Source organism: Bos mutus, chromosome 27, assembly GCF_027580195.1.
Source record: "Bos mutus isolate GX-2022 chromosome 27, NWIPB_WYAK_1.1, whole genome shotgun sequence".
Taxonomy (NCBI): domain Eukaryota; kingdom Metazoa; phylum Chordata; class Mammalia; order Artiodactyla; family Bovidae; genus Bos; species Bos mutus.
In genome coordinates, this window is record NC_091643.1 from 9848467 (window position 1) to 9869839 (window position 21373).

At 41.2% G+C, this 21373-nt stretch overlaps 1 protein-coding gene across 1 annotated transcript in view; it reads left to right on the forward strand.

The window, feature by feature from the left end:
* ZMAT4 (zinc finger matrin-type 4) overlaps window positions 1-21373 on the forward strand; it is a 386494-nt gene that overhangs the window by 228901 nt on the left and 136220 nt on the right. The window contains exon 5 of the mRNA XM_005899833.2: window positions 17094-17321. Coding sequence (XP_005899895.1) covers window positions 17094-17321 — 228 coding nt within the window. The remainder of the gene's footprint in view (window positions 1-17093; window positions 17322-21373) is intronic.

Sequence of the window (21373 nt, forward strand, 5' to 3'; positions counted from 1 at the left end):
TTAAACAGAAGCACATGTACAAAAAGATTCTATGTTGACCAGTTGATCAGAATATGACCACAGCCTCACATTCCTCCAAGGAACACTTGATCAATATTTGCTAATTCAGTGCACTTGGAGAGTTTATAGAATATAACTGCCAGGAATAGCAAGAATCAAATGTCTATGTGATAAAAGTTCCTTTATATTCATTTCATTTATAAAATGAAACTTTCGAAAAAACCTGTTCATCTCTCAACCACGAAATAAAAATGTAATATGTTTTAGAGATCCTGCAGTGTGGTAAACTATAGTTGAGCAGGCTGAATCTAACCTCATGAGAAAAATCAATGATCATAACTGATAGTTGTTAAGATATTATGTCAGAAACATCACCTTCATCATTTCATTGAATCTTCAAAATAAATATAAAGCTTAGTGTTATCTGCATTTTGTGGATGGAAGTTGAAACTCTACAGGGTAAGCTGATTGCCTGGTGTCATAATGAAATACACAATAGGAATTTAAGCTCAGGACTTCCTCTTCTTCTTTTTTTTTTTAATTATTCATTTCTTTGGCTTCATCGGGTCTTAGTTGTGGAGCAGGCTTGGTAGTTGTAGCACTCGAACTTACTAGCCCCGAGACACGTGTGATCCTAGTTGCTAGACCCAGGATCGAACCTCTGTCCCCTGCCTTGGAAGGCGGCTCTTTAACTACCGGACCACCAAGGAAGTCAGAACCCAGGACTTCTGACTGCATTGTCTAAAGCTTTTCCCTTGATCTCTACGTGACGATAAATAATGCTTCGTAAAATGATCTACACACTTTTGCTCACCTAATGAAGAGCACAGTTCAAACCCCAAAGCTGTCACTAAGATGATTGAAAGCAATAAAGATGCAAAGACTGATATTTATACAAAAATGTCAGTCAATTAAAAAGATGAAACTCAAGAAAAAAAAAAAAAGAGAATTTCTCATTTGTAGGAGCAGTGAACCACCTTGTGAGGAAAGACACAGACAGCCAACAATCGCGGGGGCTCTGCTTATCCCGTGTGTGGGTGTGCGATCGTATATTCCTCTTCTGAAACCATGTTGCTTGTCTCTATTTTTTCCTTATTTCCTGTTGAAACTGGGAGAGACAGAGTTTCAGAACTTTTCCATACATTTCTATGGCAGACACCGAATTGCTTCTTTGAGTTGTCTGTTGAATGAATAAAGATCAGGGTATTCTGAATCTCTTTCAAACTTTTATAAATTCACGTTTTGAATAATATATGCATTTCAGGTCCAATTGGTGCCTCATATACGCATAGAAGAGTTTCTTTACCACAGCAGTTCTATCATCTGAATCAGGTTATTTGGGTTGCCTGGCAGAACCTGTCTGGATACTTGTTTTAATAATTGCAAAACAATAGTTTGTCAAACAGGCAGATCCTCACAGCAGTGCATTTTCTTTTAAATTAGGAAAGCTGCCATGTTCTAAGGCATTGTCTTCAGATCAATGCATTTGTTCTGATGATGCCTTTGGCTTATCTAATGTTTACAAATAGAGCAAGTAATAGATTTACAGAATTACAGAGCTGGAAGGCACGTAGCAGTTATTATTTCAACCACCTCATCTTCCTGATGAGGACATGAAGGCCTAGAGAGATGAAATTATTTGTCCAAGGTGATAAAACTGCTGGGTGGCAAAGAGGCTTCTCTTCTCTTGCGGTGATCATTCCCTGGTCTGGAGAGTGATCAGGGAGAAATCGAACCAGGAGAAATTGCACCAGTCAGGTCGTTGGCTTCTCTATGGGAAATTAGATTTGAATGAATTAGCAGTGGGAGGTGAGCCAAATTCTTTTGGCCATGCTTTTGTACAGTGGATCATATGAGGCCTGGAACAGTGATTCGATTGAGGCTACTGTCTTTTTATTTTATATTTGATGGCCAATAAAACAACAGGTTGATGATTAGATAGAATTAAAGATTTCGACAATGAGGCTACTGCCTAGCTAATTTTCACAAATCTTTTTAAATATCCCAAACTCACTTTTCTCCTCTAGGTAATCTAATAGCAGTAGAAGATGGTTGATGATATCAGCAGCTTTTATGATGTGGTTATACCCTTATTCCAGAAAGTGTTCTTTGACACATTTTTAGGAAAGAATATAGTAGAACAATAAAATAACCAATTTCCTGTGCTTTCTCTGAAATGGTCAGTAGGAGACATGTTCAGGTCTTAGCATCTGTATATGGAATGCATCATGATTCAGGAAACTATGAGCGAGAGATGTTCGGGCGGCAACTCTTCATAATCGACTAAGGATAAGAACCCTAAAACCGTCTGCTTGATGAGATTGAGAAGGTACTTGTACAGTAAACATTCTACCTGAAATAATTGGTCGTAAATGTCCCAAACTGTACTCTTATCTTCTCAAATATCTATATAGTTTAAAATCAGCCTTAAAACTCTTGATTAACACTCAGCTTGGTTTCTGCAATAAACAGATGCAATGGGTATGAATTACTGGCTAGCACTTGAGTGCAATAAATATTGTATTTCTTTATATTTAAGAAATCAATTTATCTGACGTGTGTCCTCTAGCCTTGAAGCTAGAGGAAAAGGCCAGTCTTGGTCATTCTTTGGGGTACCCTCTCTTTAGGGCCATACAGGGCCCTAGAGACATGTGGGGGACCCACAAAGATCCCTCAGCCTGATAGCTTTCTGATCACCAAGAGGCTGCTGGATTCTCGCTTCCACGGGTTCAAGATGAAGACCTGGGGCTTTCCCAGATGTGGGTCTCACTTGTCTCTCCTCTTCTAGCCTGGTGTTTTCCTCCAGGTCAATGCGTTTCCTTGGTGGTTTCAATCCCTCTGTGCCAAGCTAGGCTTTTGAAGCAATGACCGTAGTCCCATTATGGAACATTCCCAGGGGAGGTCCAGCCACCTTGGACACCCCAGTCTCTATCCATATGTACAGCCCTCTTTTTTCCTAATCCCTAAGTAGCAGTTCCTGTCCTGACATGGGACCCACCTCTCTGACATTCAGATCCTTTTACCTCTCAGACAACCCAGGATAAATGCAGTGCCCCTTCTCTCATGGGGGTGGGAAAAATCATACTTCCAGGCTTATCTCTCTTGCTGGAATGTGGTAGAAAAGCACCTTTCCTTATCAGGAGGTGGTCTATAGGAAAATAGACAGTTTCTCTACAGATTATCCTGTGCTATAAATCATCATGTGATCTAGACACCAAGTTTCCCCATCTGAAAACAGAGAGATAACATTTCATGCTTTCTCACTGTATGACCAGCCTTCAGAGAAGCGGCTTCTCTTGTCTAGGGTTTGCTGTTAAGGGACCTTCTTCTGTGGTCTGTTGGGCACACAGTTTGTGGTTTTAATTGTTAATCCATCTAGTTTTTCTAGAGAATGTTGGCTATGTTGAAGGAGTACAGCCACTGTTAGTGATACTGGCTAAAAACATGACCTCAGAGTCCCAAGCGCTATTCTCGAACCTGAAATATACAAAGGTCTTTGGAAGCCAACAGCCCTGGGTCACTGGAAAGCGTGATGGCCACTTTGTCCCACCTGTTGGAGTCACTTAGTTGGAAGCAAGAGTCCTGGGTTAAAGGCCTCCTTGTGAATTCGTACTGTAATTACATCTTGATTAGTGCAGAGTGCAAATCGTTACATCTTCATTTTGCTTTTCCATCAATAGAATGGATGAAATGTTAATACTTGGACTTTCACTTTTAGACAGTAAAACTAATAGACGAAGAATGCTAATGGGCCAGGGAAGCAAAAACCAACTTTGGCAATGTTTTTCTTGATCTTTCTTATCACCCAAGGCAGCTGATTTTTAGTCAAAATAAGTCATAAAGAAAGATGTATATATATAACTCTGTTGATTTAATATTCAAGAATTTCACTTTTTTCATGGAGCTCAGCTCGATGCTCTGTAATGACTTATAGGGGTGGGATGGGGAGTGGGAGGGAGGCTCAAGAGGGAGGGAATATATGTATACTTATGGTTGATTCATGTTTTGTACATCATAAACTAGCACAACATTGTAAAGCAATTATTCTCCAATTAAAAAAAAAAAAAAAAAAAAGAAAAGAAAGAAAGATGTACCCAACCCGACTATATAAACAAACCTAAAATCTATTGATTCACGGAGAGTGTCTTGCTGGGAAATGTCAAGTGAACTATGTGTAGTAATTAGAATATAGAATGGGAATGCAGAAAAAGGAAGAATTTTGATTTTTGAAAAAAAGTCTTATGTTTCATTCAAAGGCTAGTTATACCTAGAAAGTCACAGAATCTGGATTTAGCATCTTATCCATCTATCTGTTTCCAGTAAGATTCCATTTCATTCTAAGTCCCACTGTTTGGCATGATTGTCCCATTGTTGGCATCCCCCAACACTGGATATTGATGATGCTCACATTCTGGAAATCTCCTTCAGGTACTCATCCTAGGGCGGGAAGCGTGCTTCACATCAGGCATCAGACATGAGCTCCTTTAAGCTGCCTCTCTTCCAAAATCCCACTGTCCAGACTCAGTCCATTTCACTTCTTGAGCAGATTTGGGAAATAGCTGGCCATCAGTCCAAAGGCCATCATCCTTGATGAGTCTCAAGAGGTATTCAGTCTTTAGCCTCCTTTCTTCTGGTCTGGCCATTCCAGATCCTTTATCCATTTACATACAGCAACGGTGTATGTAATCCCTCATACACTGTTCTTCTTTAAGCCAGCTCTGTGGCTCTTAACGTATAATTCTACAACATACACCACTTACTGTGATACCGGAAACTTACGACAAGCTATATGAACATTTCATTACCGTGAAAGGAGCTTATTCTCACGTGACTCTGCCCTTCCTCAAGCTCACCGTGTGCCTGGTCCTTGCTGGGCCAGGCTGTGGACCAGCCTGGCAGAACTAGAGGCGGTGCAGGGCCGTGGGAAACCACAGAGCCAGGGTTAGGACATCTGAGTTCCAGTCTTAGTTTTCCTTATGGCCGGGATGCTGGGGAACTGATGTTTATTAAGCAGGGGTTTTTTTTTTTGACGTAAATGTTTTTCTTTTAAAATATTTATTTGACTGCACTGGGTCCTACTTAGTTGCAGCATGTGGGATCTAGTTCCCTGACCCGGAATCCGACCTGAGACTCCTGGATTGGGAGCATGGAGTCTTAGCCACTGGAAGTATTTTTTCCCCCAAGCAGGTACTTTGAATCCTCACAATAATAATATGAGGTTGAACCATTAGCATAATTTTTTGTATAATCAAAAACTCCATCCTGAGTTGTTGTTGGATTTCATTTAAAAGCCATGTTATTTTTTTTCCATTCCTATTATCTCTTTAATTTGTTTAAAAAGATACATGGAATTCTGTAGAATTAATGCAGCAAAATATAATAGTTCATAAACTTTTTATTATTTACCTTTTTTTATAAAAAAAGCCTACAGCACTCAGTATTCCCAGGTATTCTCCCACCCAAATACTTACCAGGCCTGATCCTGCTTAGCTTCCAAGATCAGTGGAAATCAGGTACATTCAGGGTGGTATGGCCATAGACTTAAAATAATTTTAGAATTTATTAAATCAAATCTGTTCATTTGAAAAGGAGGGGGAAAGGACGTTTATTTTAAAAATAACATCTGTGGTGTGTGCTTGTGCAGCTCGTTTGTGTCTGACTCTTTGCGACCCCATGGACTGTAGCCTGCCAGGCTCCTCTGTCCATGGGATTCTCCAGGCAAGAATACTGGAGTGGGTGGCCATTTCCTTTTCCAGGGGATCTTCCCAACCCAGAGATCAAACCCATGTTTCCGGTGTCTCCTGCAATGCAGACAGATTCTTTACCACTGAGCCACCTGGGAAGCCCTAACATCTGCAGTAAATCTGCCCAAAGGGCATCCAGTGCATGGTCCACCTCCCCTCTGACAGGAGGGGCTTGGAAAGATGTCCTGGGAGACCTTGTGCTAAGCCAGGAACACTCTGTCTTGGCTCCAAGTTCCTGAATTCTACATGTCATTGGACAAGATGCCACTTAAAAATAATTAAAGATGGGCCAGCATGGTGCCATAGATCTCAAGGGAAAGATGGTGCTAGTTATAGTCAGATGGTTGAGACAAGGGGTCACACGGTCTTGGTAAGGTCAAGGTGAACACAGGGTCCAAGCCAGATGGTGTCCTTTCAGTCCCATGGTTCCCAGCCCTGACCCCAGACTGGAAGCAGTTTGTAAAACTTTGAAACCTACTGATGCTCAGCCCTGAGCCAAAGGATTCTGATTTAATTGGCCTACAGTGTGACCTAGAGTGCATAAGTGTTCAACCAGGTGATTCTAACCCTCAGACAGGGATGAAAACCACTGAATCCTAATTCAATGCTTTCAGAATTTAATTTGCATACGAGTCACCTGAAGCTCTCATACATTATGAATGTTCTCATCCAGTGGCCCAGGATTGTACCTGAGATTTCCATCTCCAATAAACTACCAGGCGATGTTGATGTTTTTGATCCATGGAGCACACTCAGAGTAGCAAGTTTTAAGAGGCTTCACCCTCTTAAATTGTAGAAAGTTTTCAGTTGAGATCATTCTGTTCTCTCTCATGCATTCCCTTTAGGCTGTGTCTGTCTGGATATGAAGTGTGCAATTTGTGGTCAAAACCATGGTTAAAGGAATGACTAGATGAGGATGAGCAGTTCAGTTCAGCTTAGTCACTCAGTCATGTTTGACTCTTTATGACCCCATGGACTGCAGCACGCCAGGCTTCTCTGTCCATCACCAACACCCAAAGCTTGCTCAAACTCATGCCCATTGAGTCAGTGATGCCATCTAACCATCTCATCCTCTCTCTTCTCCCTCTCCTCCCACCTTCAATCTTTCCCAGCATCAGGGTCTTTTCCAATGAGTCAGTTCTTCACATCAGGTGGCCAAAGTATTGGAGCTTAGTTTTAGTGTCAGTCCTTCCAAATGAATATTCAAGACTGATTTCCTTTAGGACGGACTGGTTTGATCTTCTCACAGTCCAAGGAACTCTCAAGAGTCTTCTCCAACACCACAGTTCAAAAGCATCAATTCTTGGTGCTCAGCTTACTTTATGGTCCAACTCTCACATCCGTACATGACTACTGGAAAAACCATATAGCTTTGACTAGATGGACCTTTGTTGGCAAAGTAATGTCTCTGCTTTTTGATGTGTTGTCTAGGTTGGTCATAATTTTTCCTCTAAGGAGCAAGCATCTTTTAATTTCATGGCTGCAGTCACATCTTCAGAGATTTTGGAGCCCCCCAAAAATCCTTGTTTCCCCATCTACTTGCCATGAAGTGATGGGACCGGATGCCATGATCTTCATTTTTTGAATGTTGAGTTTTAAGCCAGCTTTTTCACTCTCCTCTTTCATCAAGAGGCTCTTTAATTCCTCTTTGCTTTCTGCCGTAAGGGTGATGTCATTTATATGTAATCAATTCAGGCTCTGAGTAGGCTTCTGTTTGCTCAGGAAAACTGGATTGCCTGGTGATTTTCTAATATTTCCCTTCAAAGTCTCATCCAGCCTAAAACCTCATTCTCTGTCCACCAACCTTTGTCCAAGACAAGAAGCAGTGCTATAAGTCTGTGGTCCTGATACTAATTGGGGCTGGAAAACCTTCTTGCTTTAGCTTTTGATATTCTGGATTCTTTTGATCCAGGTATTGGAGGGCAAGTCATGTGATGGAGCCAAAGAGCCCCGTCTGTGTCACAGTCTGACCTCTGGAAGTTCTTGGGTTACTTTGAGGTTTATAGAACTGACTCCCAAGGGCACAGACCAAGCAGTTTCTAAGTGGTAGTTAATACAAAGTACTTTTATTTCTAGATTGTTTCAGTTCAGTTCAGTCACTCAGTCATGTCCGACTCTTTGTGACCCCATGAATCGCAGCATGCCAGGCCTCCCTGTCCATCACCAACTCCTGGAGTTCACTCAAACTCACGTCCATCGAGTTGATGATGCCATCCAGCCAACTCATCCTCTATCGTCCCCTTTTCCTCCTGCCCCCAATCCCTCCCATCATCAGAGTCTTTTCCAATGAGTCAACTCTTCACATGAGGTGGCCAAAGTATTGGAGTTTCAGCTTTAGCATCATTCCTTCCAAAGAACACCCAGGGCTGATCTCCTTTAGAATGGACTGGTTGGATGTCCTTTCAGACCAAGGGACTCTCAAGAGTCCTCTCCAACACCACAGTTCAAAAGCATCAATTTGGATTAGCCAAATAGATACATGCAAAATATATGCAACGCTAATATCCAAAGTTTTAAATACACAGACATAGAGAACAGACTTGTAGATACATCAGGGGAAGGAGAAGGTGGGAGGAATTGAGAGCAGCATTGAAACATACACATTACCAGGTATAAAACAGCTAGCCGGAAGTTGCTGTATAGCGCGGCGAGTCCAGCCCAGTGCTCTGTGATGACCTAGAGGGCTGAGATGGGAGGGAGGGAATCTATGTACACTTACACCTGTTGCGAAGAGCCAACTCATTGGGAAAGACCCTGAGGCTGGGAAAGATGGAGGGCAGGTGAAGGGGCCGACAGGAGGTGAGATGGTTGGATGGCATCATCGACTCGATGGACCTGAGTTTGAGAAAACTCCGGGAGACAGTGAAGCACAGGGAAGCCTGGGGTCTCTCACCGAGTCAGACATGACCAAGCAACTGAACGACAACAACCGATTCACATTGTCGTATGGCAGCAACCAATGCAACATTGCAAAGCAATTATCCTCCAAGTAAAAATAAATGAAAAATAAATACAAGCAGTGGCAATTTTCATAACTTGCAAACTCTGAGTTGTTGTGATCAGTGTTCCTTTTAGGAATGTGGACTTAAGGAAGCTCATAGCTGAGGCTGGATGGGGAAGCCAGGAGATCCCTTTGTGGGCACGGGGGATGCTGGCTAAGGGTGAAGGAGGAAAGCGTACATGCATGTGTTCTCCTCGGGGGACAGTTTCAGCAACAACTTCTTTAAAATGACTTCTAAAGTCTCAGCCTCCCTCCAGCCCAGGCCAAAAGGCTACCCTCTTTCTCCGTCTTCCTCTAAACTTAGCTGGTGCTTTATCTCCGCTGTGCTTCTGGCACGGATCACTTTTCTCATCTTTTAATCCTCTATAAATATTCATAGGCTATAAGAAACGATCCCAGGAAGCTGGCTCCCTGGTTGCATAGCTGATGCTTCTGGATAAGTAAATCATGCCCACCCCTTGAGCATGGAGTATGGATTAGGTGACGCTGGGGACGATAGCAGAATGAAAAGAGCAGGAGTTGGTATCTGTTCCCAGGCTCAGTGACCCGCCCACCCTCTCTCACTGTACCCACGATGGTCTGGGTGATGCTCTCTTGCTCACCACTCTAAGAATGGCACCTGCTGGGGGTGGGTGGGGGGTGGCAGTGTATCAAGAGTCCCTCTTGGGGAAGCTGACTCTGCCTCTTGTCTGAGATTTGTGAGGAGAGGCACTTCAAGCAGCGTCCAATTAGCCGGTCATTAATTCTTGCTTAAGCAATAAGCAAAGAATACAGCCGGATGATGTCATAACTCTTCGGGTCCAAACAACTTAATGAGTATTTATGTCCTAATGACTTCTCAGCCATGTGCAAAAGTAATGCGCATACATTGAACGAAGTCTTAACTTTGCACTTTATCCTCAAATAACCACACTGACTCATGGGTGCATTTGCCTGTCAGGCACCGTGTGACTTCTCAAATCTTAGAATTAGACTGGATGCTGTCAACTGTATTCCCTGTTCCTCATTGGTTGGTTGGATGGATTGGAGGGACATGGAAGCCTCCAGAAGTCCAGCTTCCTGGGAATGTGGAGCACATGGAAAGGATGGTAGCATCTCACGCTGAAAACTGTGAATTTTACCTGGAGGTAGAGGTTCCCATGGGGTCTGATGGATTCACTATGCCTTCTAGGATTGTAAAAGATCTTATGGGCTCTCCTGTTTGTTCACTGCCTTGTCCAGGGCACCTCTGCACAGAGTTTGAGAATGGGGGCCATAACTAAAGATTCTGAGACTGAACTCAGAGGGAATAACTGAATAGTGTTTGAGGACCGAATGCCTTGAGTGTACTGTACCCACAGTGCAGCAGAACGTTTTAAGATCAGTCTGGAACAGAGAGGGTGCTATGTCATCCTAGCAAAGTCCGAAAGTGTGTGTGCGCTAAGTCGCTTCCATCGTGTCTGACTCTTTGTGACCCTCTTGACCATAACCCGCCAGACTCCTCTGTCCATGGGATTCTCCAGGCAAGAGTACTAGAGTGGGTTGCCATGCCCTCCTCGAGAGGATCTTCCCGACCCAGGGATCGAACCCACGTCTCTTACATCTCCTGCACTGGCAGGTGGGTTCTTTACCACTAGTGCCACCTGGGAAGCCCCATTTTGGGCACCAAGGAGTGATTTAACGGAAGAGAATTTTTCCATGGACACAGCTTAGGGCTTGGTTTCAGGATGATTCAAGCACATTACATTTATTTGCACTTTATTTCTATTATTATTACATCAAGTCTACTCAAACCATCAGGCATTAGATCCTGGAGGTAAGGGACCCCTGTCCTAAAGTAAAATGTGATTCCTTCTCTTAAATAAATAGCTCAGTGGAGAAGACATTTCCCCCCTCATTCTTCACGCACTGGTTCTGAGCACCTGGGATATGTCAGCGGACAAAATAGATAAAGATTCTGTCCTCATGAAACTTACATTCTGTCCTCCTTATCTCAATGTCTAGAAGAATGTGGCATATCATAGCCCTAGCAGTCTTTTGTCAAGCAACATGAGAAAGTTATAAAAGGGCTTTTATCTCCTCTGAAGTTCTATTTAATGGCTTATTTTCAAAGATTAGGATTCTGCAGAAAACAGGAATACTTAAGATATTTAGAACCTAATCAGTGACTGAACTAGAGGGAATTATCCTATATTAATGAAAATCAATGATCTATGAATAGGATATTAATGGAGACTGATGATCTATGAATGCAGTGTGGGTGAGGAAGCAGTTCTTGCTAATAGGCTGATTATACTCAGACTGTTGATACAAAACTGAATCGGAATGATGGTTCTGGTAAGTCACCCTCATCCTTGTTTATTCTCAGGAAGTGTTTAATGGCACGTGCTTTGGAATATGGGATATTTGATAGTGTTCTTTAATTTTCTTCATGGCATCTAAGAAATAGCACATGGATTTTTCTATTCTGTCTTGCAGCCTCAGAGAGCAGTATTCACTTCCTAACATATCAGATGAGAAGGAAGAGAGATGCTTCATTTTGTTTAAATCATGAGAGCCATTTCAGAACTGGCTGTAGTGGGAAAGGAGTCACCCAGTACCTTTGTGGGAGAAGCTGGAGCTTTTCCATCATATTCTGAGTCAGCTTTCACCCAACCCATCCCCCCCCATTCAAAAATAAATTAATGAATAAATCACTGCAATAAACATCTTGTGAGATTTAATTTACGACCTGATTGTGGCACCAAAAGTCCCCTAAGCACCATTTTCTGGACTTTGCACTAAAACAAGTTAGCATGAAATGTGGCCTCTATATAAGATGAAAAATAAAAATGATTTTCCCCGCATCAAGGGTTATACATCCATGAGTATAAACCACATCATCCATAATGCACAACTTAAAAATAACCATTGCCTAAGATTTTTATTTATAGCCTGCTAGTCTTCATAGTTTTATATGTCTATGTGCATAATTTAATAAGTAATTTGGCTTACATCCCCCATGTAATTTCTGTCTTTTCATTTATATTATATCCTGCACATTTCTCCAGGTCTCTAAGTATTTTTTCTTTTTTTTTAAGTATTTTTTCTAATACATAGTTTTGACTGCTGTATTTCAGAGTGTGAGTAAGTTTTAGTCACTTAGTTGTGCCCGACTCTTTGTGACACCATGGACTGCAGCCTACCAGGCTCCTCTGTCCATGAGATTTTCCAGGCAAGGATACTGGAGTGGATTGCCATTTCCTTCTCCAGGGGATCTTCCTGATCCAGGGATCGAACCTGGGTCATTTCAGAGTGTAGAGAGCCACAATTTATTTAATTCATTCCACTTATGAATATCTAACTTGTTTTTAATCCTATAAAGTGAGTTTAATGAAATTATCAGAGATTTTAAATTTAGCTATCATAAGGCATTTTTTAAAACACGAAAGTTGATATTAACTGAAATTTACTAGTTCTTTTCTTCATTTATTCATCACATGTTTATTGAGCATTTACTACCTACAAGGGGATGCTGTCCTCTGTGAGAGGCACAAAGGGAATCTACATTTTGAGCCCCAACTTTGCACAGTTTGCATGGAGTTGAGGCCTTTACCTGCAGAAGGGGCTGGACTGTTGGGCTAAGCTGTGTAGGGACAGCTGTGTAAGGACAGCCGCTTTTCAGCCAGGCACTAAGTGACCTGGTCACACTGAACTGTCAACAGCGTGTGCAAAAAACAGTGATACTTGAAGAAGAATTCCTCCTGTCACGAATTTGGTTTAGGATAGGAAGAGAGAGAGAGAGAGAGAAAGGAAAGGCAGTTTATCATAGGGCCTGGAAATTAGGAAAATTATTTTAAGAGAACATGCATATTTTCAAATAATCCCTACTGAGAACAGATGCTGAAGCCTGGGAAATGTGTTCTGACTCTGAAGTTTATCTATTAGTATTTGGCCTGTAGCACCGTTGCCATCACTGGAAACTAGTTGACATTGAAATACGGTGCTGGGTCTCAAGTCAGGAGAGCTGATCGCTGCCATCTCCTTTTCGGCTTATTAATTAGGAGTCCTGCACTGGCTGATGTATCTCCCGAGCTCCAAGCTGCCCCATTGGTCAAGCTGGATTTGGGGACAGCTCAAATATTTAAAAAACAATACAACGGCAGACAGAATAAACTGCATAATATCACAAAACTTGGAAGACAGTATTGTGGACAAAAACTCTTAAGTAAGAAAAGCACATACTTTTTGGGGGAATGTATTATGGACTTTATTATTTTTTAAATTTTTATACAAGTTTTAAAGGTTGCTTTCCATTTAGTTATTTCAGAATATTAGCTATTTCCCCCATATTATACAATATATCCTTGAGCCTGTCTTATACCAAATAATTTGTACCTCTCACACCCTGCCCTGTATCACACCTTCCTCCTTACCACCGGTAACCACTGGTTCATTCTCTGTATCTGTGAGTCTGCTTCTTTTTTGTTATCATGAGTAGTTTAGTGTATTTTTTTAGATTCTACATATAAACGATATCATGCAGTATTTGTCTTTCTCTGTCTAACTTATTTCACTTAGCATAAAGCCCTTGAAGACCATCCATGTTGCTGCAAATGACAAAATTCTGTTCCTCTTAATGGCTGAGTAACGTTCCATTGTACATATATGTACCACATCTTCTTTATCTGTCCATCTGTCAATAAACACTTAGGTTGCTTCCGTGTATTTGCAGTTGCAAATAATGCTGCTCTGAACATTGAGGTGTGTGTGTCTTTTTCAATTAGTAGAAAACCACCTGTTTTTAAATGCATCCATTTACAGAATTATTTCAAAAGCCCCTAAATTCTTTGTGAGAATGAATGAAAGAGGGAGAGAGAAAAGGAGGAAAGGAGGAAAAAAGAAGAAAGAGAGGAAGAGAGAGACAAAGTGTCGGAACTAAGAGATGTTAGTGAAGCCTCACTTGGATGGGTGTGGGGGTTGAAGGTCTTCGTGTGATTCTGGACCGGAAGGCAGACACGTCAGTGAGAACACCATTACCCCATTTCCTGGAGATTGTGTTACCGCCTTCTCTGGCAAAGGACACCCACTTAGCGATCTAGTAAGTAAGCCTTTGAGAACTATCAATGGATCCTCTCTGCTTGGTTGAAAGAAAACCTGCTCTAGTCTCCTAAGCAGTTATTTCTGAACTTTTTTTTAATTCTTTTCTCCAGTGAGATGCTAAATCCAGTCTGATCCCAGAGGCTAGGGTGATCAACTCATACCCGTTTGCTCAGATCTTTTCCCATTATGGGCTTCCCTTGTGGCTCAGCTGGTAAAGAATCCTCCTGCAATGTGGGAGACCTGGGTTCGATCCCTGGGTTGGGAAGATCCCCTGGAGAAGGGAAAGGCTACCCACTCCAGTATTCTGGCCTGGAGAATTCCATGGACTGTATAGTCCATGGGGTCACAACGGATCGGACACAACTGAGTGACTTTCACTTCTCTTCACTTTCCCATTTTAGCTCTGAAAGCCCCATGTCTTGGGAACCCTCTCAGTCACAGATATACTGGTACCCTGCCAAAAGCCACATTGAGGGTTTGGATACTGTGATCAATGAATTGGAGGAAAATGGCTTCCTTTTTGAATGCAAAATTTCCAGAATAAGATGCCTTATTTGTAGTCTCTGAAATATGCAGAGAGACCCTTGTGGAGACCAGAGGCATCAGAGATTGGCTGAAGGTCACGCAGTTCAGGAGTGGTGGGGTCCAATTCCACTTTGATTTCCAATTTTGAGTCAAAGCTGTTTTCATTCCCAGCTACTGCCTTTGTTTGCCTGTAGGGGATATGGGCTTCCCTGGTGGCTCAGATGGTAAAGAATCTGCCTGCAATGTGAGAGACCCAGGTTCAGTCCCTGGGTTGGGAAGATCCCCTGGAGTAGGAAATGGCAACTCATTCCAATATTCTTGTTTGGAGAATCCCATGGACAGAGGAGCCTGGTGTGATAACAGTTCTGACTCTGCAGAGTTGGAGACAACCCGAGCGACTAACACACACATAGGGAATATAAACTTAGTTTTGGTTGATGAAGACAGTTAGACATAGAGGCATAAGAAAAATTAAACTCTGGGTCTGTACCAGGATGGTAGGATTATTAAAGAGAAGAAGCTCCCACGCAAATGCAACATTAAACTACTTTCTTATGCACAAGATAAGATTATCTTATTTGATGAAAATTCTATGGTGTATCGCTCCTGCCAGAATGTGGTATGTAAGGTATCAATTGATAAAATCAATTCTGAAATGTTTTTTAGGGTCCAGTTTACAGAAAAGCAAATTATGCTTCACGAGTCAGCATCCATTCAGACTGCAAACATTTGATACGTTTTTCATGTCTATCCAAAACCATAGATGGCCATAAATCCTCAGAAATTGATAAAGATGCTGGAAACTTTGGAAGAAAGATCCAATTTCCTTCAGAAAAGTGGATAGAAGTCCTTTCATATTACAGGTCAATTGCATATTTGTAGCTTTTATTAGCATTTCTAAGTCAGAGCAGAGTGATTCTGCGTGCCTGCAGGAGCGGTACAGCCCCAGCTGGAGTTTTATCATCACCGGGTGATGTATTACTAAGTCTGGCAATGAGGCTTTCAAGAGACGTCTTATTTCTCGTAAGTCCCTATAGAAATAATACCACTCGGTTTCATCCAGAGTAGCTAAAAACTTCCCGAATGGTGAAATCTCTGGGTAGGTCCAAAAAGGTTCTCTAGGTATTGTGACATGCAGACGTTTTCTGAATTAAAATGTCCTTTTGCAAGTATTTATTTGTATATCAATTATTTATCTTTTATTGAGACATGGTTGACTTACAAATTTGTGTCAGTTTCAGTTGTACAACATAATGATTCAGTATTTTTGCAGATTATACTCCATTTTGGATGATTAGAAGATATTGGGTATAATTCCCCATGCTGTACAGTAAATCCTTGAGGCTTATCTGTTTCATGTGTAGTAATTTGCGTGTATGAATCCCATTTGTCCCTCCAGTCCCCCTTTAGTAGCCGCAAGTTTGTTTCTGAGACTGAATTCGTTTCTGTTTTGCATAAATGTTCATTTGCATTATTTTTACATTCTGCATGGAAGATCTGGGGCATGGGTTTGATCCCTGGTTGGTGACCTGGATCCTACATTCTATAGCTAAGACCTGGTCCAGGCAAATAAATAACTATTTTTAAAAAGAAAAAAAAACAAAAAAACTTTGACATCTCCGAAGTCCATCATCTGAGAAGGACAATAATCCAACTCATAGTTATTGAAAAGATGCAAGCAACTCAATGTTGTAATGCATTAAAAAAGTTAATTATGTTTTCTGTTAGTAAACCCTTACAAGTTAGATTCTTTTTTCCCCTCCCTGAACCCAAAATAACTGTAAGCTCACAGTGGAATGTGCTAATAGCTGAGGCTGTGTATCTTAAAATAGTGATAGTCCCATCTTTTCAGTTTAGATAAGCAACATCTGCTCTATAGTGTTTGTCTTTTGGTCTAAAAAAATATTGTACTTTCAACTTCTATTTTAGCAGATTTGGGTTGAAAATAACCTCTCACAATAAACATAGTAACTGATAATAAAATTAGCATGACTTTGTCAATTGATATAATCTATGCAACTGATGGATCTGCTTCTATCACTTTGGCAAATCCCTTATTTATTAGTTATATCCATTTATAGCACACAGATGTCTAATTCATTCATTTCAAGTCCTGATTGTTCAATGTTTACTTGAAGTTTTGGCTTTGGTTAATAAATCATTTCTTGACCTCCAAGAGTTTATTTAAAAACAAAAACAGAACCTTTCTTTCCTCCTAAAGAGTGGTCTCCTGAACTATCAGATGAAACCATAACAGACTGCAATCTCTGACCGCAATAAACTAGGAACTTTTAATTGTAGCCCAGGTTCAAAAGCAAAATGTTCAACCCCTCCCAGGTGATCTAACGCTCCGTCAAGGATGAGGACCACTGAATCCTAATTCAGTGCTTTCCAAATTTAATTTGCATGAGTCACCTGAAGCTCTCATAAATGTAGGCTCTCATCCAGTGGTCCAGGGCTGAGCCTGAAATTTGCATCTTCAATAAACTACAGGTGATGTTGGTGTTTTCAGTCCATGAAGCACACTCATGAAGTAAATGGCTTTAAGTGGCTTCGGCCTTCTTGGCTGTTAATGATACCCTGGCCCTCAAGATTCTTCAGTCAAGGTCTTTTCTGTTCTCTTTCATGCACTTTCCCCAGTTCTTGGATTATTGAGCTCTAGAATGAACGTGAGACTCTTCCATCTTCAGCTACCAAGGAGGCATGCACTCAGGAAGGGACTAACCTGGCTTGTGGTTCTCTCCGGTTTTTTTTCTCCCCAGCCACGCCTCTGAGCTCACTTAAACCTCCGAGGGTGGACACTGCTCCAGTGGTTCCATCTCCCTATCAAAGAAGAGATTCAGACAGATACTGTGGACTCTGTGCAGCCTGGTTCAACAATCCTCTGATGGCCCAGCAGCATTACGATGGTAAGAAGCACAAAAAGAATGCGGCAAGAGTTGCTTTGTTAGAGCAGCTGGGGACAACTCTGGATATGGGCGAACTAAGAGGTAAGAGAAACTTCTATTTTTTGCCATGGAACTGGGCTTTCTGAGAAAGGGTGGTGTTTTCACAAATTAGGATGATTCTTCTTATCGCTTTGCTTACTAAGGACAATTCTAGGCTTCTCCGAAAACAATAGAAGAAAACGGAAATGGACATAAAATTACATTTTGCCATCTCCTTTCTTTCAAAGTATTTAGGGTCGTCAGATTTTGATTGACTGTGTTTCAGATCAGAGCTGTCCATCCGTGAACCAGAGTTTTTCCTTCTGCCTTATCTTTAAGCACCTTATCAAATAAATGCTTTTGTACATGAATTGTAAGGGAGCAGATGCAACAAAGGCCAAATGCCATTATCTTTGTTTTAAATTTGTGTGCTTTTATGAAGTCAGCTGAAACAAAGCCAACTGTTGACTCTATTTCATGGCTTGAAGTAAGCCCAAGACCTTTGCATGCATGTTAGGAAGTTGAGGTAAGACAGTGCTGTGGACCAGTGTGGAATCAATACTTGGCTCCTTCCATTCCCCCACCTGCCACATATTGTCTGTTGCTGGGAAACCACAGAGCATTAGAAGTCCATGTGAGATTTTACAGAAGCTGTGAAGTGGAGACTTGTAAGTCATAGGATGAGGATCAGTCCTATGGATTCCTAAGGAAGCCAGAAAGCAATCTGTGCGACCTAGTAGAGTATTGGATCGTCAGCGACCACTCAAGCAGTTTAGGATCACCTACACAGTTTTGATCAGCTGATGTTGGCCTTGTAGAAGTAGAAGTGCATTTTCTCAGAAACATAATTCTACAAAGGGTGTTCTACTGTATCTCAGATATTTAATGGGTTAGATACTCTTTTAGGGACTGACCTGGGGATCATCCATCCTCATAACTGTAATAACAGAATTTGCAAATCACTTTTGAGAATGCAACCTGGGTTTAAATTGGGTTTGGTTTGTGGAGCCTACAATTCTTATCACTCTGATTGGGCTATGAGCCTTTAAGAGGATGAACCCAGAACATGTCTAGATCAAATAAGTGGAATAGAAGATCATGCTGAGTGAGCTGAGAGGAAGAACGGGTCACTTCTAACTGTGTTGGTTGGGGAAGACTTCACTAAAGAAAGGGACTTGTGTTGGAACTAGAAATGTGGGTGGCATTTTAACAGATGAGAAGGCATTCCCTTTGAGCAGAACCATGCACATTCTGGTAAAAGAGAGGAATGCGTAAGTGTAACTGACAAATAAGCACATTATAATGGAGGAATCCTGTGATACGGCATAGATTTAAGATCGGAGGTCCATTAGGACATCTATGGAGCCTGATGAGAGACTGAGTTTTCCAAGATACATGATTAAAAGCAAGAAATAAGAGCAAAGAGCAAAACCACTTTATTTTTGTGTAGGTCTTGTAGCTAAAGAGAACCAGCGTGGAGCTTAATATTTTGGTGTGTTGGATAATCACATCGCAGATGCTTTTGAATGGTTGGTCCTGTTGCTGTCTGTTGGGGAATTGCTTGTGTTCTCAGTCTCTGCCTTGTTAAAAAATACAGGAGGAGTATTTTTTAGCTGAAGGCCTCTCCACAACTCGCTGTTCCTGGCAGATAACAAGTGTGCTCAGTGACTCCTTCATGGCAGGCACTGAAGGAGAAAAAGAAGGCCTTATTTATGTTTTGTGCCAGATACTATGATTTGGAGAAGAATGATTCCTAGAGCACATTCTTCTTGTCTGTTTTGAATTATCAGGGCTGCCTCTTTTATGTACAACCACATCTTAATGACTTGGGTGTCTGAATTCTGTAACATTTGAGTGGTTGGTCTTTTTATACAGAAGACAAAAAGAGCTGCTCCAGGACTTGATAACTCAGTGTGGTTCTGACTCAGTAGCACACGAAATGGGATTTGCATTGAACACAGTGTCCTTGAAACCAACCTTACCACTCACCCCAGGTGACATCTTGATATATATGCTTTCAGGCATTAAATATTGCAAAAGCTTGGGGAATAAAGCAATGATGATAACCCAGCAAGTTTTAAAACACACACACACGCGCACTGTCTGCTATTTCTGGAAATCTTCTAGTGCGTGATCCATCAATTAACAAAAGATAAAATGTGAATCAGTAAACACAGGCATATCTATGACTTTTTAAAAAACGTTGTCAAGCATCTAGAGGATGACATGGCAACGTCACAGGCTTTCTCTCTTTCTTAGCACTTCTCAGATTTTAGACACCACATTTACCCATTTAATTTGGTTTTCCTGATTTCTCCCTACCCCTATAGACTGTTAGCAACTTAAAAGCAGGGATCCATGTCTGTTTTGCCCACTGATATATTCAGAAATACCTAGAACAGTGACAGATACAGAGTAGGTACTCAATGATTGCTGGATGAATGAATAAATAGAGAAAGCAGGATTTAAATAAATCATTGAAAATTCTGCATTTTAAACACAGCACTTTCATTTCTAAAAGGATCCCGATTGAATATTTTTACAAGAAATTACTTATGATTTTTTTTGTCTAACTGAAAAAAATGACATATATTTTATATATGGTGAAATGCAGAGATACTGTGTTATATAGTTCATTGAATTTTAACCATGCAAATACCTGTGTAACCCACACTCCTATTAACATCCATAACTTTTCCATCATGACATCGTTGCCATGTACCCCTTCGCAGTCAACCCTAACCTCCCATTCCAGATTCCCAGCAACTTTTCTTCTTTGGTTCACCATAGCTTAGTTTTGCTTGTTCTAAAACTTTGTATAAATGACCATGGAAAGTATGCATGTTTCTGGATCTAGTTTCTGATATTGCTTTGAAATGGATCCACTAGTTGCATAGAAAGCAAGTAGCTTCTTGCTCTTTATCACTGAGTGGATTTCTTCTAGACAGAAATCCTGCATTTGGCTTATGCATTCATCTCTTTTTTTTTTTTTGGGTAGGGGGCGGGTGGTATGTTGAATAAAGCTTTCCTGAACATTATTTTTGTTGTTGACAGATGTTTTTTCTTCTGTTGTTAAATATCTCAGAGTACAATTGTTGGGTCATAAGTTGGGTGCATTTTTAACTGTATAAGAAACTGCCAAAATGTTTTCCAAGTAGCTGCATTGTTTTGCACACCCTAAAGCAATGTACATGAATTCCCCATCCTCACCACATTTGTCTTTCAAATAATAGCCATTCTAGTGGGTGTAGGAGAGCATGTCACTATTAATTTAATTTGTGTTTCCTTGTAGGCTAATAGTGTCAAACATTTTTAAATGTTGGTCATTTGTATATCTACATTTGTGAATTGTCTGTTCATGTCTTTTGCCAATTAAAAAAAAAATTGGTTGCCTGCCTTTTTATTACTGAGTAGTAAGTCGAAGGTATCCATATATTATCAATACAAATATACCCATTATGAATATTTTGTCTTAGCCTATGTCTTGGCTGTTCATTTTCTTAAATAATGTCTGGTAAGCAGACATTACTGAATTAGGAAAGTCTAGGTGGCTCAGACGGTAAAGTGTCTGCCTGCAATGCGGGAGACCCAGGTTCAATCCCTGGGTTGGGAAGGTCCCCTGGAGAAGGAAATGGTAACCCACTCCAGTACTCGTCCCTGGAAAATTCCATGGACTGAGGAGCCTGGTAGGCTACAGTCCATGGGGTCGCAGAGTCAGACATGACTGAGCATCTGAACAACAAAACAAGACGAGCTTGGTCATATCATTCAGTGACCTTCCTCCACTTTCAGGTCACCTAGGGTACCTGGGCAGGGGCCTTGAGCTTGGGGGCTTCTCTAAGAAGGAAAAGCACTCTAGGTTAAAAAACTGAAGAGTTTCCAAAGGCAAACAGTGCAGCTATTGCTGTGTGACAGTTACCTCAAAACTTCGTGACTTAAAAAATTGTAGACCTTTATTATCTCCGGGGGTTTCCAGGAGGCGATTTGGGAGTGGCTTGACTGGGTGATCCTGACTTGAGATTTCTCATCCCTGTGTAGCTGAGATTTCAGCCTGGGCTGCGGTTCTGCTTTGAAAGGTGGTTCATTCCATTACAGAAAGCAGAGTAGTGCTTGCT